Here is a 27733-nt window from a genome sequence, read left to right on the forward strand (position 1 = left end):
AATTCAGTTTATCCAGTATTAGCCAAAAAAAAAAAAAAAAAAACTTCCCACATCAACTGTCCATCCCTTCCAGTAGTTTGTCTAGTTCTTCCTTGAATTTATTCAAACCACCCACTTTCACAACAACAGATGGAAGTTTGTTTCAACAATCAACTCCCTGCTGGCGCAGAAGACAAATTTCCACACATTTATCCTATGAGCATCCTTTCTCAATTTATGTTGTCTCGTGTGTGTAGAGAAGTAAGAGGAAGGATGCCATCCGCATTGCACTTGCTCAATTGATTCAAAGCCTTAAACAACTCAATCAGATTTCCTAGACTCCAGATGCTGCAATTTGCAGAATTCAAGCCTTTCTTGGTAAGAGCACCCTTTTGTTCTCCTTACTAATCTTATTGCCCTTTGCACATGTTCCAACAGATCCACATCCTTCCTAAAATTAGGCCTCCTCTAGACCTGTATGCAGTGCTCAAGATGTGGTCTAACCATTGCTTTATACAAACTGATAATGACCTCCTACTCCCTGCTATCAAAATTTCTGAATATCATTGATAAAATTCCATGAACTGCAGGCTAAAACTCCATGGGAGTTATCGATAAAATTCTATGAGCAGGCTTCCAGCAGCTCACGGAGTTTTATTGATGACACTCTTTGTGCTAGGGAACATCATATCTTACTGATATTTACCCCCAGATTTTTTTTCATCATCCACTAACCTCAGAATAGTTCTACACAGATGGTATGTGTTACTCTGGGAATACTACTGCTGCCCATGTGCAGTATCTCACAAATGTTAATGTCAGTACCTTGTTCATGTTAATTGAAGTTTAATATTTGTCAGTGTTAAAACTTCAGTTGCCATTTCTCAGCTCATCTGCCTAATTTTTCCATCTCTTGCTGTGGTAGTATACCTTGATTACTCATTAACTACTCTGTCAATCTTTGTATCATCTGCAAACTTAGATATTAAGCTTGATATGCCCTTCAGCAATATCATTAATAAATATAAAAAAACAACAATGGGCGCAACACCGAACCCAGGGAGATTCCACTGATAGCATTAGTCCATGGTGAGCAGTGTCCATCAATAACCACTCTGTCTTCTCCTAGTCAACCATCTTTTTATCTATAGCAGTAATTTTGTCTTATATGCTACACTGCTCCAGTTTGTATAGCAGTTTTTTTGTGCAGAAGTAGCAAAAGCTTTTCTGAAAACTAAATATACAATATCAAAATTATTTTTGCATCTCCAGTTCCTTTGTTACTATATCATCATAGCCAATCAGATTGGTCATACAAGATTGCACCCTTACAAATCCATAATGTGACTGCAGTATAACTGCATCTCTGTCTAGGTGTCTTGCCTTACTTCTTTAACTAACGACTACATTATTTTCTCTGGAACAGAGGTCAAGTTAACAGGTGTGTAAATACTCGTGTCACTCTTTGATCCCTTTTGTGTGACTCGGTGATACATTTGCACATCTCCAGTCCACAAGGACCCAAATACGGAGGATGCGGAAAGGTCAGGGAATGACCAACGCATATCCCGGAGCAATATGGCCTTAGTTGCTAATGCTCCTAAAAACAAACAAACAAACCACAAGGACCTCCCATGATTGTGGCTCATGGATGTTCCCATAATTATGGCTAAAGATTTGCATACCTCCTTTGCTGTCTCCCATAATATAATTGAATAGATACCATCCATTCCAGTTTCCTTTTTTTATGTTTAGCCTCAAAAATTTCTCTTCTAGTTTCCTCTTGGTTATCACAAAATTATTTAGCACCTTGTTAGAATTTGAGAAACTTCTGATGTACCTTTTGTCAGCTACCTGATTATTCAATTTGTCAGCTACCTGATTAGGATCACTAACAGTTAAGCCGTTCATATCTAGTAGACCAATGTTATTCATCCCCTTTCTTCTAGTATTTGCATAAGTAAAGAAGACTTCTTTGCATTTTTTGCCAGATATCACTTGCCTAACCTCCTCTTGTAAATTGATTTTAGACTAATTTATATCTACTGTAGGCTTCTGTACCACCTGAAAATTTATATGCATCCCAATTATTTTTCTTCTTTGCCACGTGTCTCATCAGTTCACCTGGCATCCATTTAGTCTAAATCTTGAACAGTCTCTTAATTAGTGTAAAAAGCCTAGCAGCTTCTACAATTACTTTCCTGAATGCTGTTAATTTAGAATTTTCTGTTGGTAACATTATCAATTGGTCCCACTGTATAGAATTTAAAATCTGTATGATGATGCCATTATAGTCATCTTTATGAAAGCAAGCCCTTCCCTTTGCTCTTGATGGTAGTTACATCTTTAAGTAAATTTCACTGTGATCACTGCCTACCTAGTGGCTCTTTTATCAACAGATTTGGGCGCCTCCGTAGCCAGGTGGGAAGGAGCAGCAGTGCGTAGCACACGCTTCTTGATTAGACCGGGGTTCGAGCCCGTCACCACCAAATACGGAGGATGCGGAAAGGTCATTCAGGGAATGACCACCGCATATCCCGGAGCAATATGGCCTTAGTTGCTAATGCTCCTAAAAAACCAAATAACAACATCAACAGATTCTTCTTGAGTCAGTATTGGCAATTATAAAACATTCTGATTTTTTGGCTCACTATTTGTTTTTGTAGTTATTTGTTATACTTGTCACAGTCATTATGCCTATAAAACACTCCTACTGTCACTTTTGTTTTCCCAGTGCTTATGTCATACCAGACTGACTCAATATTGCAATGGCCACCCATGTCAACTGGATGACTTGCCTTAGATTTGATATGATTCTCAACTAAGAGCATAATCACTATCCTCGTTCCTCTCCAGCCTGTCCTCATCACCATTTCTCCTAACAAGACTAAGCTTCTTTATTTTAAGGGAAATCTTAACATTTCCAGGCCTCTGACTGTTAAACATTTTGGTCGTTCTCTCTCTGCATGGTTGACTCACATAAATTTTTGGGTATTATTCTAGGTAGTAAGTTAAACTTCCAGAAACATGTCTTCACCTTCATGATAAAATAGCCAAGTATGCATCTCCAGTCTTTCACATCAATCCTGGTGTATTAACCATAATACCCTTCATCTTTTGTACAAAGTGGTGTTTGTTCCGAATGGTACCTATGGTGCTGGTGCCTGGTTTTGGTATTTTAAGAAGATTGCCATCCAAGAGAAACTCCTCCATCCAAAGACGTATGCTCTTAATAATGAGTTGTACCTATTGCAATGTCTCAACAGCTGCGCTCCAGGTTTTAAATGGTTGCCTACCTCTGGACCTCCAAGTTGCATATCGAGGTTTTTGCTATTACCTTAGACATACCATTCTGATTGACTTTTTAGATTTAAATGTTAATATCCACTGTGATCCTAAAACCGAAAAAACTCGTTGCTGGAACCACCTGGTTCAACTCTGGCAAGATTGGTGGTCTTCTTCCAAAGGTATAATCAAAAGAAAGTTTATTCCATCTGTGTCCTTTGCCTTACAAAAGTCTATTCTAAAATGGTTCAATCCGAGCCTCGACACTCCTTTCCTTCTAACTGACTATGGTTCCCTTTGTACTAAACTTGCTATGTTTAATCTGTCCAATTCTCCCCTTGGTAACTATGGCAGCATGTTCTTTTCACCTGTCCATATTACTTGGATCTTCATCAGCCTCTGTCTGCTGTATGTCAACCATTTTATCCAAGCAATGAGTCGTCTCTCTTGTACTCCAAAGAAAAATTTCACATTTTGCTAGGTTTTGCAGAAAATCTAGCAGGTGAGTGATAAAGCCTTTGCCCAACTTGGACAACTCATCAGTAGTGCCTCAATTTCAGAAACTACTCCTATTCCAGCTCTACTTCCAGTCCAGACCAGCACCCCTATTGTTGCCATCTCGTGATACCACCACCATTGTCACTTACCACCATTTTTAGCTCAAATACTATCTTCACCACTACCTTTGACTTGGAAAGTTGGTAATCATACTTGTACGATGCCAAACAATATCACTGTGTCTTTTGGACTTCTATCTCCTGCTGGCACCAGCCTTGCACTGGTGCGGGATTTTTAAACTTATTTTTATTGTTATTTTTTCTGAATTTTTATTTTATTTTATTTACTTATTTTTATCTTTAATTTTTCTGATTTTTATTTATTTATTTTTTTATTATTATTTTTTTTTTCCAAGATTTATTTTTACTTAATTTTTAATTTTTTAAACTTTTAATTCCTGTTATTTTTATTACTTTACTGTTTTGTTTTATTTGCTCATATTTTGAATGGGTTGGACATTCAGTACGTGACACTCTAGGTTTGCTGCAGTTTGTGCTTAGCTGTGGCCCCCATCCTCATGGCGTAGACGGGTATCAGGATGCAACTCCTTGGTGCATGTTGCTTCCTGATAGCAAGGGGGCAGAAACAACTGAACAACAAACAAACAAACAGCAGATACATGGCACAAACATAGCATTACACACATTTCTGACCTTTCTGTAACATCATAGTGTACTATGGGACTGGGCACCAATCTGAGTACAGGGTCAATTTGTCCACTGATTTTGCACTACCTCCAGTGGATGCAATAAAAGACAGGAAACAGGTCCAGCTCCACTTGCCAAGGATTGGCACTGGTGATGATTGCTCCCTGGTGGAAAAGAGGCCTGACACTCACAACGCTTACCATAGAACAGGGTTCCCAAAACTACATCCCACGAAAGAATTTTATCCATTGCGCAGATATTTCAATTAGATCATAAAAATTAATGTTTACACCAACCCTGTTGTTCAGAGTATGGGAGCAAAGATCACCCTAGGCTTCCACTACACAAGAAAGAATTTTACCCATTGCGCAGATATTTCAATTAGATCGTAAAAATTAATGTTTACACCAACCCATTTTATCCTGGATCCACAACAATTCTGGATCCAGGATAAAACCTGGCACCAGCAGCATGGTCTGATGATTGGTATTGGTAAGATTCTGAACCAGCCTGCACATGAACCTGATGTGCAGAGTATGGGAGCAAAGATGTTACCCCTAGCTTCCACTATATAAGAACTGCCGATCCAGGATAAAAACATGACACTGTCCTATTGGTTAATGGAGTTAATCCTTCTGCTTTAAATTAACTGCTGGCAGCCTGTATGCACATAAAGTTTCTGGTAGTATCAACAAGAGGTGGCTGTTGGCAGGTATGAATTTAATCTCTTTGTATTACCGTAGATTTTCTGTTTTCTATTGTAAGAGCAATTCAAAACTTAATACTTTAGAATCGTAATTTGCAAATTGTAATATTGGAATTGCAATTGTATTATTGGTAATTGTAACTGTAATATCCTAAAATATTCAAATTTGTAGCCCTTTCTGTTCTCCCCACAGCAGGCGCCTCCGTAGCCAGGTGGGAAGGAGTGGCAGTGCATAGCACATGCTTCTTGATTAGACCGGGGTTCGAGCCCGTCACCACCAAATATGGAGGATGCGGAAAGGTCAGGGAATGACCACTGCATATCCCGGAGCAATATGGCCTTAGTTGCTAATGCTCCTAAAAACCAAATAACAACAACATCCCCACAGCATGGTCTGATGATGGGTATTGGTAAGATACCCGAAATGTCACCTTATTAAAGTATATTATAATTAATAATAGTTTTTTATTATAATATAAAACTACAAGTTTTATAAGTTATATTCATGAGTATTTTTTTTATTCCAGTGACCCATAAAAATCATGTTGAAGTTGATATCGAAAAAAATAAAAGTTGATCCTCAGTGTCGTGTTTTTAATGAGCGGTGGCCAATTAATTGCTTTATTTGCAACAAAGCCTTGTCGATGTTCAAGGAATATAATGTGAAATGTCACTACACCACAAAACATGCCTCAAATTACGATAAATTTCAAGGAGTTTTGCAGCAGAAAAAAGTTCAAAAACTAACCTAAACTTTTCAAAGTCAACAACAGAATATTAGAACTTTTACTCATCAAAATCATTGCCGAAGAAGGAAGGGTCTTTACAGATGGAGAATTTGTAAAACGAATTTGTTTGGCAGTTGCAGAAGAAGTATGTCCTGAGAAAGTAAAGAATTTTGCATCTGTAAGTTTATCATCAACTGTAACAAGAAGAATTGAAGATTTAGGAGCCGATGTTCAAAATCAACTCATAGAAAAAGTTCAGAATTCACACATTTTTCAATAGCAATTGATGAGAGTGAAGATACAAGCCATACAGTTCAATTACTAATTTATATCTGAGGTGTATATCAGAATTTTGCAGTAACTAAGAGCCAGTTGCATTAAAAAGCTTGAAAGATACAACAACAGGTGAAAATATATTTTTGAGTGTTTCAGAAGCAATTGATGGCCTCAAATTGAATTGGGTTTTGTTATCAGCGGTTACGACAGATGTTGCTAAAAATATGTTTGGTGCTAAAATTGGTTTCATGGGTCAGCTTCATAAATATCTTGAGAGTAAAAATATTTAAAAACCAATGCAAATTCATTGTATGATTCACTAGCAGTCTTTGTGCAGAAAATTTTTGGGTGTAGATTGTCATGTCAGCTGTTAGTACCAAGTAAATTTTATTCACAAGACTGGTTTGAATTGTCGGCAATTCAGAAATTTTCTTGAAACAATTGAGGCTGAATATGATGATTTGTTGTACACTGAAGTATGATGGTTGGGTTGTGGTAACATGCTGAAGTGATTTTTGAACTTAGGATCAAAATAGATCTATTTATGAATGAAAACTTGAAACCTGTTCCAGAACTGTCAGATCTCAAATGGTTGTGGAACCTTGCCTTTTTAACAGCTATATGTGAACACCTGAATTTTCTTAATATGAAAGTACAAGGATGAGACAAAACTTGTCCATGAATTGTATGCCTAATATGCATAATTGCAATTTTTAGACTGAAAATTTTGTTTAAAATGTTAATTTATTGTAGGAAAATTTTGCAGCTAGATTTTCTGATTTTAAAAATAATTCAAAGGTGTTTGAACTTTTTCAAAATCTGTTTGACTTACCCGTCAACAATGTTAATGAATATTAACAATTAGAGTTGGTAGATCTTCAGACTAATGATGCACTGAAGGCAATATTTAAAAATGAAAATCTAATTCAATTTTATTCAACATTATCTGAGTCAGATTATCCAAAAATTAAAAATTTTGCGAGAAAAGTTATTATTATTATCAATTTATTTCTCTGTTGAAGAGACACCCCCTGGGACACCATTGGCTAGAAGGGTGAGAGTTACATTTTAAGGTGTGAAGTGGACCAATGAGCAAAAGGTTACAAAGTTCATGGGACGTTCACCCTGAAAGGTTGAATACAGAATTTTGGAATACATGAGTAATTATGATTTTATAATAGAATATTTAAAATTTTGACATCATCTTAGGTTGGTATCTAGAGTGCCGAGAAAATTATATAGAGTACCAAGAATATATAGTTTTTTGAGCTGAGTGGCTGTGCACTAGGTAGAGGAGATGATAGGAGTCGGCAAAGACTTGCAATCTGTAGGATTTTTTGTTACAGAGCTTTTCCGGTTCAATTCTTAGTTAATTGAAGAGTGTGTTCGCTGGAAAAAAGTGCTGGCTGTCCAGGTTTTTTAAGTTGCTTTGAAGAGGATGTCTTGTTTCAGCAATTCTGGTGGCTTCTCGATGAGAGTGAAACAAGCTGTCAATACTGGGAGCGTCTAATCTTCCTGTTAGCAGTTGGGCTAATGTGAAAATGTTTCTTGTGTTGATTGTCTGTTTCCAGGGAGGAATGCTGAGATTTGAAAGTAGGATGGCTCTAGAGATAATAAATGGGTGGTTCGAGATTCTGTTCAGCCATCTCAAGAGCCATTATTCAATACTTAGGAAAGTTTCAAGTTGCTCGGAGGGGCAGAGGACCAAATCTGCAAAGCATACGGTGGGATGGGAAGTATACGTTTCAAGATGTACTTTTTAACAAGATCTGGGTTTCTAATGCCAATTAACTCCTGTTTGGCAGCCCAGAGCGCTGCATATGTTTTAGCTTTGATGTAATCAAAGTGCTCGGAGAATGCTAGTCCCTCATCCCACTTTAGGTCAAGGTCTACGTGCGATTTAACCTTTGGAACTTCGCATCCTCTTACCAGCATAGAGATATTGTTCTTGCTCTTTTTCTTTGTAATTGTCATCTGGGCGGATTTGTTTGGGTTTATACGTAGTCCAATACAATCGAGGTAATGCTCCAGTTCATTTATTGTGTTATTGGCTTGTTGATTTGTTTGCTAATAAGACTCCTCATAATCTGTAATGAAGATTTTATTGCCCGTTACTCCATTTCACAGAGAGTGCCACAGGGAAGCGTTCTCTCCTCACTGTTATTTGCTGCAGCTCCGGAACTATTTTTTGCATCCCATAAAGACAACTTTATTTCAGGTCATCAGCATATGTAATAAAGTTGTCTTTATGGGATGCAAAAAATGGTTCCAGAGCTGCAGCAAATAACAGTGAGGAGAGAACGCCTCCCTGTGGCACTCCCTGCGAAATGGAGTAACTGGCAATAAAATCGTCATTACGGATTATGAGGCATCTTTCCTTCAGAATTCTACATAAAATCTTCAGGAGATTGCCTTGTATTTTGAAGTAGAAAGATAAAATTTGTTTCAGAGCCATTATTGAGATATTGTCAAAAGCTGCAGATATGTCTAGGAAGATAATATCGAGCTGTTCCTTATTGTTGAGAGCTTTCTGCATCCGGAAAAGGGTCTCAAGGAGATTTGTGACAGTTGATCTTCCAGATAAGACGGAGTGTAAGTGCAGAGGACGATGCCCGAAGCAGTGTTGGGTGAGGCTGAGAGAAGGGTCTTCTCAAAAATTTTCAAGATGGTGCAACTTATGGCTATGGGTCTATAGTCTTTGGCGTTTTTTGGTTTCTTTATTTTGGGAATGGGCCTGACTATGTACCCATTCCATATACAGGGGGGAGTACCTTTTTGAATGATTTGATTGAAAGTGTGATACAACACCTCAATGTAAGGGCTGCTGATTTTTGTCATGAAAAGAGGGACGTTATCAGGACCAACAGTTGCTTTATTAGGAAGTTCATTTATGGCTTTCATGAGGTTTTCTTTGGTAATTGTGATGGTTGTTAGAGGTGCCTTTCTTAGTAAGTTTGAAACGGATTCTTCTTTTTCTACGATTCAGTGAAGGAGATCAGTTATTCTCATCCTGTTTTCTTCTGTTGCTAATTGGTTGGGCGCGGGAAGTTGTTCAAATGCCTTCTTGGACTATTTGGTAAATACTTCAGCAGTCACGAGATCCTTTTTTCCTTGTTTGAGCTTTGATAGTACATCTGCATAATGTGCTTGTTTGTCTTTTCAGCTTTATAAAGTGAGCACTCTCTTTTTTGTACAGAATGTGGTCATTAGGATGTCCTGTCTTCAGCCACTTCCTGTAAAGTCTTTGCTTTTTACGGAAGACATTTTATCTGGGATTAAACCAGTTTTTGGATTTCCCGGTTATCCTTATGACCTTCGATTGCCTATGAAGGATGCTCCTTCATAGGCAGTTTTTGTGAGCTTTAAGGCCAGTAGCTGGAGAGCTTCCTCTTCCAGCTTCGTGCTTAGTTCTTGCTATTTGTATTTTCGAAGTTCTTTGAAAATGATGTTTGGCTTGATGTATTTTAAAGAAAAGGTCGTTCTGTGCATGTTGTTAAAATTTCCGCCATCCCTCTGATTGGTTCCAGCAACATTGAGTGTGGTCTCTACAGCTATGGGATTGTGGTCTGACTTAAAGCGAAACAAGTTATCTGCTAATCTAATGCTGAGTGTATTGTAATAGACAACGTCTAACCACTAATTCCCTCTAGTTGCTGGAGTAACCAGCTTTTTCAGATTTAGTTGTGCAAGAATAGAGTCAAGATTTCTTTTTGCGTCGGTATGTTTTGGAATTGGCATGTTAACATCTCCCAAAAGGATCGTATCTACAGCTGGATTGAGGTTAATGGTAAGCCATGCAAGGAGTTCATTTTTTGAATCTCTGGTGTGCTCAGGAGGCAGGTATATAAGGCAGATTTGTAATTTTATTTTCCCATTGAAAAAGGTAGCACAGATGGCTTCAAAATTATCTGATTTGGAGATGTTCCTTTGAAGACGGATATTCATCTTTATACAGGATCATGGTTCCTCCACCCCGTTTTTCAGTTCTTCCAGTGCCAATACATTTGTATCTAAGCAGATTAGCAAGAATGTTTAGTTGTCTGTTATTACGTAACCACATTTCAACAAGGCAAATGTAGTCAAAGTCAGCCATCATCATGCAGATTTGTAGCGTGGGAAGCTTGTTGGAAATGCTTCGAATGTTCTGTAAAAAACACCGCAGGTTGCCAGTCCCCTGTCTCATGGGGAGGATTTGGTTGCTACTGTGATGTTTTAGAAGGGCTATTTGATCTTATCCATCTATCCTTCTATGGTTTGACCAGTGACCCTGCTGGCCAGTCCTGAAAATTCAGTAGCAACGAGGACTGTCCCATTGGGCACGTGACAACAAATGAGGCGTAAGCAGGATGCCTCGTCTTTAATTGTTTAACTTCCACTGTTAATCCAAACTCAGTTTTACACATGTCTATAATGTTACTGGGCTGCGTTCCAGGGTCTAATCTGGAGATAAAGATCTTCTCTCGTGTAGGAACAGCTGTAATATTATATTTGGCCAGCCTATTCAAATCTCGGTTGGATGTGCTACGAAGATCAGTACCGCGACCCTTGCGATTAGAAAAGCAAGGTGCTGTACACTGCCAGACATTATTATCAGGAGTGTGGGTCCTATTCGAGGTGTTGCCACTCGTTTCTGGCAAAGGCGAATGCGTAATACTATCGGAACTGGGGTTGTGCAGTCTGTAGGATACTTCTGCTGTCCTGTTTTTTTCTCTTAAGTTTTCGCTGATGATTTGCTCAGCAGTGATTGAAATGAAAACAGGTTGAGGAGGATATGATGATGGACATGAGGAATCTCCGGACATGATAGGGACAGAGCCTCTGATGCACCTGAGCTCTGACAGTTGTCCGCTCCATCTTCCTGTGTATTCCGAGTGGCACTTGCTAAACCGCTGGACTGACAATTGGCTTTGTTATGAGTGGTGGGAGTGTAGTTGACCCCACGATGCAGAGAGTGATCAACTGCTTTGCTAATCTTTACACCTGGCTGATCACTGGATGACTGAGGGGAAGAAGGGGGCCTGTAGCCCTTACTCTTCATGTGGGTGTGATTTTCCCGGCTATCCATCTTCTCCACCAGTCGCTTTACACTGTGATTTTGAGATTTTGCTCTTTAAGCAGGTTGTTTTCTTCTTGCAAGGCGGATGTGAGTTTATTGATGGGAAGTAATTGGTCAGAGAAGTTTGCAGAGATTTCAGCACTAAACTGCTGTAAGATAGGTTCCAAGGACTCGCTGAGCATCTTTGTAAGCTTATTTTTAGCAACTGTAACTAGAGGTGGTGTCTCAGCTTGCTTCCTTGTGGGAGATGTCAGTATTCCATGCCTGCAATTTTCTGGGCAAGCATCACAACCTAGAATGTCTTGAATTGAGTCTTTGAGTGTGATGGAGTTGTTTTGGTCTGCAATCTTGCGGAAAGAGAGGGATGTTTCCATTACTTCAGACAAAATTTGCTCTGTAGTTTGAATGTCTTCAACTGCGTTCATCAGATCAGTTGATTCTTTCGAGCTGTCTTGTTGTTTTGCACACGAAAGGCAAATAAAATTTTGTTTCTTTGCTTTGCTAAGCTTTTTGATATTCAAGGAGGTGCAGCAGCCTCCAAAAAACTGGTCACAAATAATACATTTAATTGTAAGAATCTCAGCTGTTAGACATATGCTACAAATTTTTTCAATGGGCATGCTGCTAGCTTCAGCCATTGTCACTATGAGGGAGTTTTTTCATCAATTTTTGGAATTGCATGTTTATGTGAGCAGACCTTTTCAAAAATGAAATATGTAAAATTAAAAATATGATCATGTCTAACTGACCTGCATTTACATGATTTTTTAAGAATTGTTACTAGTACTTTAAACCCCTATATATGAAACTTAGTCCCACACTCTACAACCACATTCATCACATTAATTATAATTTTGTTGTCTTACTAACTGTATTTTTGTGATTATACAATAAATAAGTAATAATTTTGTTGTATTACAGGCTGTATTTTTGTGATTAGTACAATAAATATGTAATAATTAAAATTCATGTGGCCCCGCTTCTCTAAAAGTTTGGGGATCCCTGCCATAGAACATTCATTAACCAAAAAAAAAAAAAAAAAACCATTCATTAACCACACGTCAGGTCTGTTTTACAAAATATCTGTATTTCATCACAGCGACACTAGGTGGAGATGGACATTAGAATGGGAGCCACCATAGACAGGGTACACATACATATATACTGTCCTTTGGTACAGTAGGAGGAATGTTTTTGTCAGATGTGTGTAATGCTCTGTTAAAATTTTATACAGCACATTTGATTCCCTGATGAGCATCACATAACATTGAGAGAAATGTCAACAACAATGGTTCCTTGGATTCCTGGTGATCAGTCCAAGGAATTTATAAATCTCAGACTATTATATTATAGTGGTAGCCAAAAGAGAATGTGAAATGTGTGCTTACCAAAATTGTGCTGAACATATTAATTGGAGTTCCATAACCTCAGCGATAGGTTGGAATTGTGTATACAACTTGGTGGAAAACATTTTTATAACACTGTTCTTAGTATGACTTTGCTGCTTGATATACAGATCTCACATTAATGAATCCATTAAAGGGAGATCTCGCCTGATCAGTCTGATTACACATTTAATTTGGTTCCTTTGTAAATACTACCTATGAGGTAGTCACAAAGGAACTGGACGCAAAAAATTAATTTTGATTCATATACAGTGAAACTTCTAACAGACATCTCTCTACAACGGACATTTTCAAATTCCCCAACTCACCTCCATTGGTTTTAACGTGTTTTCAGCTTCTGTCTAGCGGACATTCTCTGTAACGGACGCGGACAGGCAATCTGCACTGTTTCGTTTAGATTAGCACTTAATTTGATCTTCCCATAACGGACTGTGGGAGAGCTGATGGCCCTTTTTCTAGGAACCTTTCTTCCACATATTGTCTCAATCGTGTGTTTATTTTCTATTTCCGATTTTCTGAATTTTATCGTCGCGGTTCTAAACCCTTTTTTCGAGAATTTTAAGGCACGTGTAAAACTTCTGATGAATTCGGTGTGTGCAGGGGGTGGGGAATTTGGTCGGCCTTTCGTCTTTTCAGTTTCCAGTTTTGTTCAGTGTTGTGTGAAGTGCACAATGTCTTCTCGTAAACATTTAACTTTAAAAGATAAAGTCGAACTCATTAATGCGTATGATTAGCAAAAAAATAGTATTCGCAATCTCGCTGCAAAATTCAAAATCGGGAAGACGCAGGTAAGCGACATCCTAAAGAAAAAAAAAATGAAATGCTCAAACAATTTTGGCAACACGGAAATAATCAGGTTCAAAAATCATTCCCGAAAACTGTTGGACTTCAAATTGACAATGTTACGCATGAGTGGTTTTGTCGTGAATGTGCTAAAAAAATTCCCATTAATGGGCCTATTATTAGGGAAAAGGCTTTGGAGGTTGCGAAATCTATGGGAGTAAATGAGTTCAAAGCTTCTGTGGGATGGCTAGACAAGTTCAAAACTCGGCATAAAATTTCTTGGAAAACCGTAAGTGGGGTTGTAACAGAGTGGACCATCAAATTAGAAGATTTATGTCATGATTTTGAAGCTAAGGATATTTACAACTGTGACGAAACAGGGTTGTTTTTTAAAGCTCTTCCTGAAAAAACAGTCTAAAAAATGAAAAGTGCCAGGGCGGAAAAATTTCTAAGGAACGCTTGACTGTACTATTTTGTTCAAATATGTTGGGAGACTTTGAACAACCTCTTATTATTGGAAAACCACAAAATCCTCTTTGTTTCAAGGGCAAAAAGTTGAATCTTTTGAATGTTGACTGGAAGTCTAATAAAAAAGCGTGGATGATACGAGATATCATGATCGAATGGATAAGTCACTTTAACCAAAACATGATTCGTCAAAACAGAAAAATTATTCTTTTCATGGATAATGCTGCATCTCACCCGCACATTGAATTGTATCATTCAAATCATTTTTCTGCCACCAAACACATCTGCAGAGTGTCAGCCCTTGGATCAAGGGATGATAAAAAATTTTAAACTTCACTACAGAAAACGTGTTTTAAGACATCTCATTGCAAACATGAACGATGTAACATGTGCGAATGACCTTGCAAAGAAAATCGGCATCCTAATTGCGATTCAATGGATTTCCTCTTCAGTAAACGCAATTAGAAAACAAACTGTTGTGAACTGTTTTGTAAAGTCTGTCTTCTCAAATGCAAAAATTGAAGTTGTGAACAGCAATGTGGAGCACCAAGAAGAACAAGAACTTCAACATCTATGGATAATGTACGATACTTCGCTACAAGTGACCCTGGCTACAAAGATATAGACTCAAACCTCACTACAGAAGATGGTGCTATAGATATCAACAACATCATCGATATTTTTCAAGAAGTTCCTCATGAGGATGAAGAAATGGAAGGTCATTCTGTCGAAGAACATATTAACAACGAACCACCGATGAAAATAGAAGCACTCATACAAATCAATCGTTTAAAAATGTTTTTTGCTGCTGAAGAAGGTACTGAAGGACTTTCGATGGTTTCTTCACTCCAAACAAATGTTGAAAACAAAATTATCAGCCGGAAGAAGGTGCAGAAGAAAATAAGTGATTACTGAATGTATTTTTCTTAAGATAAAGTCCTAATATGCATAGCACAATTGTATGTATATTATTTACAAAAGTATTGTGCAAAATCTGTATATAATGTAATTTAATTTTACATTAAACGTTTAATGATTTTTCTCTATCTCTTGTGTATGTAATTGTATATTATTTACAAAAATATTGTTAAAAATCTGCATATATTTTAATTTAATTTTACATTAAACGTTTAACGATTTTTCTTTCTTTCTTTTTTTTTTTCTCCCCCAGACTTCTTGTTAGCGGACACTTCTCTCTAACGGACACATTTTCGTTCCCCATGGCTGTCCGTTAAAGGGAAGTTTCACTGTACTCAGATTTTGGTAAAGCTTTTTATCTGTTTCACATGATTGACTGCTCTACAGATTTGAGCAGTGTGGCATTGTGGGTAAGTTACTGCTATGGATAATCGGTTGGTTGAGTGGCAAAAGACAGAAGGTGGTTTTTAATGGCCACTGCTGCTGATAAACTAATGTTATCAGTGGAATCCCTTAGGGTTTGGCACAAGGTGCCTTCCTGTTTTCAATATTTATTAATATTGAGGAAGGAATATCTTTTAATGTCTGAGTTTGCTGATGATACAAAGGTTATCAAGGTTAATAACAGTAATCAGGATATGTTGCTCCAACAAGACCTAGATAAATTAGGCAGATAGGCTGAAGGGTGGCAGTTAAGGTTTAACAATAATAAATGCAAGATACCTAATTTGGGTAGCAATAATCCCAAAACGATATACCATTTCGGTAGCACCAAATCAAGGTAGGGAAAAATTAAAACAACTTAAGAGGTAATTCTACAGTTCTTCATGAAGTTTGCTGAATAGTGCAGACAGGCCGCTTGGACAACTCATGTTGTTCTGTCGGTGACCTCTGTCACCTTTCTGTTACTGGAAAAGAGATGGTTATCCTGTTGTATAAGACAGTAATAATGATGTATATAGCTTGAAACAAGAGGTACAAGCAAAAATAAACCAAATAAATGCAACTATAGAAATGAAAAACATTAAGGAAAATAGCTAATAAAAGAATTAAAAGATAAAAGTGAGAAAATCATGAAACAGTGTAAAATGCAATCTGTTAATGAGTGGATGTTCTGCTGGCATTCTTTGATATTGATAAATATATACAAGGCGACATAAATTGGAAATGGATGGTTGTGGAAATTTGCTTCCAGCCAGAGAGTAGATGATTGTTGGGAATAAATTTCTATGTGGTGTTGTGGAAGTGGATAGTTTGGATAAATTTAAAAAAAGGATTGTACAAATTATTAGAAGTATGTACAGACAAAGTTGTTTATTTTTCATTATGGCTCATGCTGTATAATCTTGCTTCCTTGCCTCATTTTGTCACTATTATTAATACTAATACTGGTTTTTATCATTGCTGTTTTTTTTGACAGTTTTTTAAACTTACATTAAAAAAAATGGTGCAATAAAAATTTTCTGATTAGGTGGCAAAGAATAATGCTCGAAAACAGGTATCAGATATGGAATACCGTGTGGAACAACTGGAAGCAGATAAAGAGCAGATCCAGCACGAAATGACACTACTAGAAGATGCATTACAGCAGGCAGAAATGAAATGTCAGCGACATTTGGAAGATAAAAGAGAACTCAAAGCTACAATTGGTGAGCTTCAAAAAACAGTGAATGAGACTACAATTCAGCTAAAAGAATCACAGAAGGAACTGAATGGAATTAGAGATAAACATGAGAATGAGGTGAGTAGCAAGGAAAGTTTATAGCATTGCTGTTAAATAATATTCTTAACCCTGCACATATCTTTTACATAAAAGAAAAACTTTTTTTTTTTTTTAAATCTTATACTGTATTATTTATATGCTGAAAATGTAGTCAGTTTTACACTATTTTACACTATGTGTAACCTAACCAATAAATGTACTGACAATGTTTCTACAAAATAAACAGATTATCGATGCCATGGTCTTCCCTAAGGTGGCTGTTAAAGGTTAGAGCCATTAAAATTTCCATTTTTCAAACTGGTTGCACTTGTTTATAGTATATAGCTTAATTGGATATTAATAAAAATATTACCTCAGATTATACACTATTTTTTATGCAGAGAAATGCAATATTTGCATTTCTTATGCAAAAAAATATAGTGTCAATGCTACATTATAACCTAATCTCTAAACAAATGGAGACCATGATAACTTATTTAGATTGGTATTAAAACTGCATTCTTTATCTAGTTCAGTATACCAGTTAATAATGGCTAGCCAATTCTGTCCTTTAATAGCTGTCGACAAGATCTGTGCAGTGATATTTCCCAAGGTGTTTAATGCTGTTACAGTATGCGGCTACTAGTGGTATCTTTTGTTTTTATTAAAGTTAATTTTAATCTTTTTACAAAGTGTTCCACTCATTTTTGCATTACATCTTATGGACTTAAGTCAGTGTGCATAAATTACTTATTTTCTAGGACAAATGGATTAATGGATCCATTTGTCCTAGAAAATAAGATTTGTCCTAGATTTAATCCTGCTAATGGATTAAATATTAAATTAAATTCCTAGTGGTTAGTAGACATTGATGCTACAAGTTTCATGATTTTTATTTCACCATTATTCCATGTATGCATATTGTTCTAGATACTTCAGCTCAGCACTGGTATAGTAATGGCTGATAATATTTATAGAAACCATTTCCTGTCTGTTGTTTATTAATAAGCTTCTCTAAGAGGAAGGCATGTGAATGACAAACTAATGAACTAAAGCAATCATACAGTGTAGTATTGGGAAAAAGGATATTTATTCAGTGCAAAGTAGATACTATTTTTATAAAGTAGTTGGCAGAAACACATGCATGCAGTTGGAGATCCAAAATATATAAGCTCTTCTGTTGTTTGGTGACAAGCCAGACAAAGAAACAAGAAAACATGGAGTAAGAACAAAGTGGCAACAACTAACAAAGCGAGGTCAGCATAGTGTCTCCTATTCAGAAAGTGTGTGTGGTGGGGGGGGAATCATCCTCAGCCATTTTCAATGCACTGCAGGATGAAGGCCACTCCAGCGACTTTACAGTTCCTTCTGTTTTGAGCACTGGCCATCCATTTACTATCCACAAACTCATGAATTTCATCTATCCATCTCCGCCTTTGTCTTCCAGGTTTTATTCTAGCTCCTCTTGGGTAACATTCTGTTATATTCTTAATCCATCTGTCATTATGTCTTTGAGCTATGTTTCCTGCCCAAGTCCATTTAAGTTCTTTAGTTTTGATATGAATGTCTTTTACTTGAGTTTGTTGCCTAATCCATGTGTTTCTCTTCTTATCCAACAGTCTGATTCCTAATATAATTCATTCCATTCTTCACTGTGTAGTTTTCAGCTTCTCTTCCATTTTTTTGGTGAATGCCAAGTTTTACTTCCATAAGTCATGGTGGGGAGTATACATTGGTTCATTATTTTAAGTTTCGGACAAATCGGGATATTGATCGTCAGTATGTGACTATATTTCCTGAATTTTATCGATCCAAAATTTATTCTTCTCGTGACTCCCAACCATTTATCATTATTACAGTTAATGACTTGTCCAAGATAAGTATATGAATCCACCTTTTCAATTTCTGCTTCTTCAATGATTATATTCCTTCCTGGGGCATACTTGTTCATCATTACTTTTGTTTTAACCATATTTATCTTTAGTTCAAAATCCTTACTAACTCTGAATAACTGATTAAGATTTTCCTCTAATTCTTTGGGATCATGGCTTATGATCATCTGTAAATGGTTTAAGTACTCTCCATTTACATTGACTCCTTTTTTGGGACCACATTGACTCCTTTCTGCAAGTCTTGGATTCAGGAATTCTGGTATGCCTGAATCCATGCCAATAGACATGAGGGTGCATATAATGCAGAACACCTACTATCACACCCAGAACTGTGCATACAGCATGAAATGCAATGGACTAATCCATTTCCTTGTCTATATAGGGATTGGTTATTCTCCCACACAGATACCCCCCCATTTCACTTAGAAAGTCAATGGTCAGACCTGTTCTCTCCCATTCTGTATACCTCTCACCCATCTGGCAAACTTAGTTGACTTGGACGTGCAGGATATTCTTTGGGGGTTGCTTTGAATTTCCTTCCTCCCGGCTCTGTCCTGCCTCGACCCCCCCCCACACTGCTGTCACCCAGTTACTTCACTTTTAATTCCCCTCCTTCCCCTGTTAGCCCTAAGTTAAGTTTCCTCTATTTTCCTGACTGCCAAAATCACGGCCTTTGAAAGTTTTCAAGTCTATTCTCCTTTAATCTTGGGGGGGGGGGAGAAAACTTTTCTCCCGGTGTTTTTACCTTATCTCATAACAAGGCAGTCACGTGATTGCAAGCTTGTTAGACCTATTGATAAAAAAAATCAGTGAAAAATAAGGAGAAATACCTTTTGATGGAATTCTGATACCATGGATATTTCAGATTATGTAACTGTGATTATGGATTCTGTGTTGTAGTTAAAACTCCTTTTGCAACTAAAATAAATAAAAATTGTACTAGAGCAATATCCAGAATGAATTAAGCACGGCACTTTCCAGTGTGCCTTCTCTCAAAATCTTGGATTCAAATTTCATCCTCTAACAAATAATGCTCTTTAACTTACTAACCGTATAGAAGTTGTTGTGCACTAGTTTACTTCTTTGGTAGCTACCTGAAGGATACCATTTAGTTACAATCTTTTTAACCAAACTTCTTGAGGTATCTAGATGGTTGGCTCAAGGTTTATGCTGAAGATGCAATGTACAGAAGTGCCACAAGTGTAGAGTTTACCTGTGGTAATAATACTTTTTTTTTAAAGTTTTCAATATATGGTAATGCCAAATCCCATTTTGTGTATATCAAAATGAGACCTCAAGTTGGTACTGGGTATTTTTCTCCTTCACAGTTTTTTTTTTCACACCATATGTTGGTTTCCAATGCTTGTGTAGCCCTTATTGAAGCAAGTTGCCACCAAGTCATTATAAACTTTTGTCTTACAAACGTTATTCAAGACATGGTTTCTGTAAATTCATGTGTTACTTGAGCTGAAATATTTTCTTATTCCATTTCAATACTTCATAACCTGTGCCCTGACAAAAGTTATAGAACTTTCTTTTAAGAGATTTTTTCTGGAGTTAGCCCCTGGTTGACTACATTTAACAATTTGGTGTCAGTCAGTTGCTTTTTTTTCACAGTGTTACTGGGAAGTAACACTGTGAAAGAGGGATTACTTGCAGTTTGCTATTTATTAATTCAAAAATGTATAAGTAGATGTATTTTAGAGTTATCTTGTTGTTGTTATTTGGTTTTTAGGAGCGTTAGCAACCTTAGTTGCTAACGCTCCCAACTCCAACTCCAGGGATATGCGGTGGTCATTCCCTGACCTTTCTGTATTTGGTGGCTCATGGGCTCAAACCCCAGTCTAATCAAGAAGCGTGTGCTACACACTGCTTCTCCTGCCTACCTGGCTACGGAGGCACCTAGTTATCTTGTATGCCACTCAATGTAAAGAAGTGTAATTGGGCCTCCTAAATTTTTAGGCAGGCATGAAATTTATGTTAAAAAATGACAACTGTATTTTATAAACATTTTAAGTTTGAATATACATTGGACTCACAATTCCATGGACAGATTAACTGGTGTCACTTTGGTTTGCATAAGTCTGTGTCAGTCTAATTGGGATAACAAGAAGCAATATGCAAAATCAGTTTGCTGGCTGCCAAACATGGAAGTTATTTTTGGAATCATTAAGTTAAATATTCTTTAACTTTAACAAGAATATAATCTATTTGGTAGAATCAGTTCACCCTCCAGTGACACCACTAGGAGAATAAATTTTGTATTACTCGAGGAGAGGAGATGAGATCTGAACTTTAAAAATGTCCAGTTTTGGAAGAGCTAGATAGTAGTAGTAGTAGGGGCATGTGATGCAAGAAAGCAAGCTTATATAGCATCAGCCAAAAAAAAAAAAAAAAAAACCCATTTTAGACATTTATCTGTATTATTCCTTATGAGTCCAGAAAAATTAGGTATGTGCTGATTTCCAATGCAAGTGAATCGTTGTACAAGATTCTCTCCCAGTATGACTTGATGCTAAAAATCATGAGTGAGTTGGATTAAAAAATTAACAGTGATTAGAGGGATGAGCTGCTACACGACATTTAGCAATCTTGGGAAGAACTCCAAGTGAGAGGTTTGATCAGTGGAGAAATTGTTCTTGAAGAGTTTTTAGAAGTTGATAACGATGTCATAGTAGCTGAATATCCAAGTTACTCCAACACTTTGGAAAGTATTCAAAGAACTAGTGAGAATATCAATGATGAGTTGTATGAAATTGAGGGCAACGAAGGCAATGAGGGCAATATTAATCCTTCCAAACATGAAATGTTGGCAGCATTTGAAACTTTGCATCGAGGCCTTCAGTGTGAAGAAAATATATTTGAGTGTTTAAACCAGCGTTTCCCAACCAGGGTCCATAGAAGCTTTGAGGGGGGTCCACAAGAAAAAATTATATTTCGGGGGTCCATAATATGAGCTAAGGGGTTCATGATAAAATATTATAAATAAAATAATTTGTTAAATAAAAAAAAATAAAAATAAAAAATAATAAAATAAACTAATATCATAGAAAAGTCCAGAAATTTGCAGTTAGAAGATACTCATATTTTCTGGAACCTTCTTTAATTGATGCAAAAAAAAATTTCTTTCCATAGAAAATTCTCAAAGAAGAAAACATTATTTAAGCACCGACTAATCTAGAAAGAGTCAGTTAGTCAGAGGCAGTCATTTCATTCTATAGTGAGTAATCGGCATCGTCGTGGTGAAATCTATTGTTTGTGTTATTGAACGTTATTGTTCTAGTGAACTATATTTCCGTTAGTACCTACAAGCATTTCCAACATTAAATATTTGAGGTTAATAATATTATTATTGTTTTCAGAAATACTTATTTCTGAAAACAATAATATATTACAAAGAAAAAAACAAGGCAATATTTAACTGAATATCTGTCATATGGTTTTATTGAATCACCAGAGAATATCACAAAACCAATGTGTCATATTGTATGACTGTGCTGTCTAATGATAGCATGAAGCCAAGTAAGCTTTGTCACCATTTGGAGACAAGGCACAGCGAAAAGAAAAATAAATCAGTGGAGTATTTCTGAAAACTACGAGACAATTTTCAAGGAAGAAACAAATTGGATCAGATTTTTAGTAAACAAGCAAGCAATAAAGATAGCGGTTTATTAGCATCATATGAAATCAGCAAAATAATCGCAAAATCTGGAAAGCCACATAGCATTGGTGAAACTGTCATCTTGCCTTCGATATCAGTTGTAATTTCAACAATGTTAAACAAAAATGCACGTGAAATTACAGATAACCTTCCTTTGAGCAATAACACAATATCCAGACACATTGATGAAATGTCTGAAGATGTAGAAAATCAACTTATTGCTCAATTACGAGTGAAACAGTTTGCAATGCAACTCAATGAATCAACTTTGATGGGCAATGAAGCACTTTATTGGCATATGTAAGATGTATGGATGATAATCAACTCAGAGAGGAAATGCTTTTTGCAAGATTCCTCAAAACAGATACTAAAGGTGAAACAATATATAAGGAAGTGCAGTCTTATTTTAGAGAAAAAAATATTCCACTCGAAAATTTAATGGCTTGTGCTACTGATGGCTCTCCTTCCCTGGTCGGTAGGTACAGAGGGTTTATCACTCATTTAAAAAATACATTGCCAAAAGTATTTTGCATACATTACGTGATTCACTGCCAAACATCTGGTGGTGAAGAGATTGAGTGGACGTCTTCACGAAGCCTTAACCTTTGTAATAAAATCTGTCAACCTCATTAAGGCTAATGCTCTTCAAGATCATCTCTTTCACAAATTTTGTGATGAAAATGAAGGATTTGACTGTCTTGTACTGCATACAGAGGTGTGATGGTTGTCTAAAGGCAATTGTATTCGTCACTTTGTCGGTCTTTGGGACAGTATTGTATCATTTCTAAACGAAAAGGAGATTGGAAAACAGTTGGTTGCCATGAAAACAGACATATTTTACCTCTCAGATGTGTTTGAAAAACTGAATTCTCTTAATAAGCTTCAGCAAGGACAGAATTGTGATTTAATATCTAGCAAAGAAGCCATTAATGCATTCCTAGGAAAACTCAAATTGTACAGTCTTAATATCTCATGCTGTGCGTTTGACCAGTTTCCAAACCTTGCTTCAGTTAGCAGTGATTTAAAAGTTGATGATTGTGTTATGTATATTGATCATTTAAAAAAAAATTATGAAGACATGCAAGTTCGGTTCAAGGACCTACTAAAACTTAACATCCCAGATTGGGTGCTGATTCCATTTGAGGTAAATGTTGCTGATGTCAAAATTGATTTACAAGAGGAACTTGTTGAATTGCAGTCTGATGAGACAGTCCAAAGTCTATTCAAAAAAGGAAAGCATCATGTATGGAAGAATAGTGACATTGCATGTAAATATCTGCTTTTATAGGAGAAAGCTAAAATGTATGTCATTGTTTTCCCATCTTATCTTGTAGAATCTGGCTTTAGTCGAGTAACACAGTTGTTAACAAAAAATTGTAATCGACTTGATATAGTAAAAAGAGATGATCTTCGTCTGACTCTCACAAGGTTGGAGCCAGATATTAAAATGCTAATATCAAAACATCAGCCACAAGGATCTCATTAATAGGGCCTATTTAATGGAATCCTATTTAATAGCCTTAGAAATAAATTTATATATGTTGTTTGAAATAGTATTTTTAAAATTTTTTTTTACTAATTCTGTCATTACAAGTAAAAATATGTTTCAGTTTTATCAATTAAAATTTTCAAAATTTGTAATTTACATTTTTTATATTATATTGGAATTGTTTAATTATTACCTTTTACTAACCTACTAATAAATATTTCATTTAGGAATATTACATATGCATATATGGCGGTCCACATACATAAAGTTAGGACTCAGGGGGTCCACAAGCAAAAAAAGGTTGGGAACCCATGGTTTAAACAAATGCGAACATTTTTATGAATGATGTACAGTAAAATCTAGTGTACAATAAAAAAATAACCAAATAGTTTATGACATAATTCTTAAGTGTATTAATATATTGTGCATGTCATTTCTTAATATGTGTGTATTAATAAATTAATTGTTTTAAAATGTTATAGGTGATATGTTAAAAGGTCATATTTCGTTATAATGAAATTTCTGTATAACGAATTTTTTCAAGTGAACGATTAATTTCTTTATATGGAGGTCCGACTAGTTTAGCATTTTGTAATTATTTTAAATGTTTGTATAGTTTGTAAATATTTTAGTCTTGCTCTTTCGGATGCAACAATATTCCTCATGCATTATGGAACCCGAAGCAAATGGCCTTTTCCTAAGTGACCTATGTAAATGCAGGTAAATAATTACATAGGTCATTTCCTTATTGGATATCGGTCATAGTGGCATAGTGTTTGAGTAAGGTTGCCACCTGTGGTTTCCCACATATGTGTCATCAGTACCCTTGTGATGAATACAGAACCTCTGTAAAAGCCAGAAAAGTGTTGTGTGTTACCTGCCGCTACCACCGGGAGGCGAGCCATGCTCTCCATCAGGAGTCACCTGAGCATCCTGACAGAGAACAAAAAAAAAAAAAAAAAAAAACATGAGGAAGGTGCATGAAAAAAAATCGAGTGAGCTGAAGGATGGAATAAAAAGCAGGAGGAAGAACATCAGTGCGTTTTGACAGGTGTGGCTTTTACATTGACTTACTCCGTCACACCTCTGCATTTTACGTAGAAAAGCATGCATGGGGGTTAGTAAGCAAGCTAGCAAGGGGCAAATCCCCTAGTGATATATTAAAAAAAAAATAAGGGAAAATTTATTGCATTTGCCAGATTTACTGATAGTGTTAATTCCAGTAGTTATGAAATTTATGTATACCATTGGAACTAGGGAAAAAACAAACTTTATTGGTTTTCTTTTTCAAAAAAATAATATATGTGTATATACAAGTAGTTCCCTACTTTACGAGTTAATTTGTTCCTAGTAGTGCTCGTAAAGCAAAAACTCGTAAAGTGGGAATTAATATTCATAGACCTGATGTTAAAAACAGGGGTTACATTCTCAACAATGAAATTTTATCATAGTAATATTAAATAAAGGTCATCAAAACAATAGTTTGTGCTTAAACATTGATTTATTTTTCAAAAGAAAAGAAAAAATAGCCTTTAAAATCAAGCAGTTATAATAATAACGAAATTATTTATGTCATACAAATGTTAAAGAATGTTTATTCTTCATCATCATTGACTGCACACTTGTTGATGGTTCAACACTCGTTGTTGGCTCAGCTCTCGTTAGTTTATTGGAAGCAGAAGGAGGAGTCTTCTTCAGAAATGCTTCAAGAATCGTTTGTTTCCAACACAGTTTTCTCTCTTCTATATAAATTTCATGATAGCATTTCACACAAAGATCTTTAAGTCATTCCAGCTGCATGTTTGCTTATGATTTCATATTTTGTTTCCAGCGTTATTCCTCTTTGCTGTTTCTTTTTATTAACATCACTCTCTGTAGTATTTTTGGCATACTGTACAGTATTAATAAGGGAGATACATTTGAAATAAGACAAGACAGTGAAAATGAAGAGCAACGCACCACTCTTTGTAACGTCAGCCTGGTAACTGCTTTATGTTATATGAGTCAGTGAGACGCTCTTGTCTACCCGAACAAACAAATGCATGCACAGTAGTACTGTATTGTATAGCTACACGAGTGGTATGAAATGCGTCATTTATGAATATTTAGCATTTATTTATTGCAATTAATGCTCATATTTTTGTTTTTGTTGATACTTGATACTTTGGGGCAGGGGAATTGTAAACCGAGAACTAGTAAAGCGAAAACCTGTAAAGCGGGAGCGACCTGCATTAAATTTTATGGAACGTCTTTTTACGGTGTAGTATACTTCTATAAATATGAAAGATGTATGCTAATAAATTTACATTTTTGTGACATTTATAAGTTTTTCTTTCATTTTACAGATTATCTAGAGTTTTGATTATCTGGGAAAAATCTATTTTGCAGCTACCCCAGATAATCAGGAGTCTACTGTAACAAAGTTTGATTAAATGTATTAATTTTATAGAAAATTTAACATCCTTTTAATATCTGTTTAACGTATAGAACTTTCAAGCATTTTATAATTACTTTTTCTTTAGTCAGAAGAATGGAAACGATTTCAGGCAGATTTACTGACTACAGTTAGAGTTGCAAATGACTTTAAAACTGAAGCCCAGCAGGATGTTGAAAGATTGATAGTAGAAAATAAACAATTCCAAGATAAAGTTGAAAGTTTGGAAGCTGATTTAGAAAAGTTAAGGGTATGTGTATACTTTCAGTTACTATTATTTTGCAAAATTTTATTAAACTAGTTTTGATTGTGTTGAAATATTGAAACATTAATATTTTTCTTACTTTGGAAATGCATTATGCATGCCTAGTTGGAAATGCATTATGCATGCCCACTACACTATTATTATGGGGGACTTCAATGCTAAGGTTGGAAAAAGGCAAAACAGCGCAGAAAGAGGAACTATAGGAAATTTTGGAATTGGTGAAAGAAATAAAAGAGGTGAAAGACTTGTGGAATTTGCAGAATCTCAAGACTGTCAGTAATGAACACTTTTTTCAAGAAAAGGGTGAACAGAAAGTGGACATGGAAGAGTCCAAATGGATTAACAACTAATGAAATCGACTTCATCCTCACTAACAGAAGATATATTGTAAATGATGTTACCGTCCTGAATAAGGTAAATGTTGGAAGTGATCACAGAATGGTAAGATGTACACTTGATATAGATGTAGGAAAGGAAAGGAAAAAACTGACTCGAGTAAATAATACAAAGGTCTTTGAGATAACAGAGGAGGAGAAAAAGCAGTATGTAGTAGTAGTAGTAGTAGTGGCACATGATGCAAGAAAGCAAGTGTAGGAGCTTATGCAGCATCAGCCAAAAAAAAAATCACACCATTCCCTCCAAATTCCTGTCCAGTTCCTCCTTAAATTTATTTAACCTATCAACTTCCACGACAGATGGAAGTTTGTTCCAGCAATTAACCACCCGCTGGCTAAAGGCAAATTTCCGCACATCTATTCTACATCTGTCCTTTCTTAATTTGAACTTATGTCCCCGTAGGTTGGTAATCTGAACAAGTGGAAGGATCCCATCAGAATTCAGCGTGCTCAACCCATTCAAGGCCTTATAGACCTCAATCAGATCACCGCGCAGGTGCCTAGTCTCCAGCCACTGCGGGCGTCTCCATAGCCAGGTGGGAAGGAGCAGCAGTGCGTAGCACACGCTTCTTGATTAGACCGGGGTTCGAGCCCGTCACCACCAAATACGGAGGATGCGGAAAGGTCAAGGGAATGACCACCGCATATTCCCGGAGCAATATGGCCTTAGTTGCTAATGCTCCTAAAAAACCAAAAACAAAACAAAAAAAACAAATCCAGCCACTGCAATTTGCAGAACTTAAGCCTCTCTTGGTAAGAGAATCCCTTCATTCCCCTCACCAATCGTGTTGCTCTTCTCTGTACACGCTCAAGCAAATCTACATCCTTCCTAAAATGAGGCCTCCAGACCTGTATGCAGTACTCAAGGCGTGGCCTGACCATTGCCTTATACAGAGGGACAATCACCTCCTTTTCCCTGCTAGCAAAATTCCTATATATCATTGACAAAACCCCATGACCCGCCCTAGCAGCCTGTCTGCACTGCTCAGAAAACTTCATATCTGACTGCACAATTACTCCCAGGTCTTTTTCATTTTCTACCACCTTAAGTGTAGTACCACACAGTTGGTACGTGTCTCTGGGGT

General features: G+C 36.4%; 1 protein-coding gene across 2 annotated transcripts in view; it reads left to right on the forward strand.

Annotated features, from left to right (window-relative positions):
- Positions 1 to 27733, forward strand: part of LOC150088728 (cytospin-A-like) — a 382988-nt gene that overhangs the window by 257428 nt on the left and 97827 nt on the right. For both annotated transcript variants that reach the window (XM_090370880.1, XM_090370881.1), the window contains exons 8-9: positions 16282 to 16551; positions 26077 to 26238. In XM_090370880.1, the coding sequence (XP_090227006.1) occupies positions 16282 to 16551; positions 26077 to 26238 (432 nt within the window). The remainder of the gene's footprint in view (positions 1 to 16281; positions 16552 to 26076; positions 26239 to 27733) is intronic.

This window comes from Mastigoproctus giganteus, chromosome 3, assembly GCF_048544385.1.
Source record: "Mastigoproctus giganteus isolate SK-2022 chromosome 3, ASM4854438v1, whole genome shotgun sequence".
Lineage (NCBI taxonomy): Eukaryota > Metazoa > Arthropoda > Arachnida > Uropygi > Thelyphonidae > Mastigoproctus > Mastigoproctus giganteus.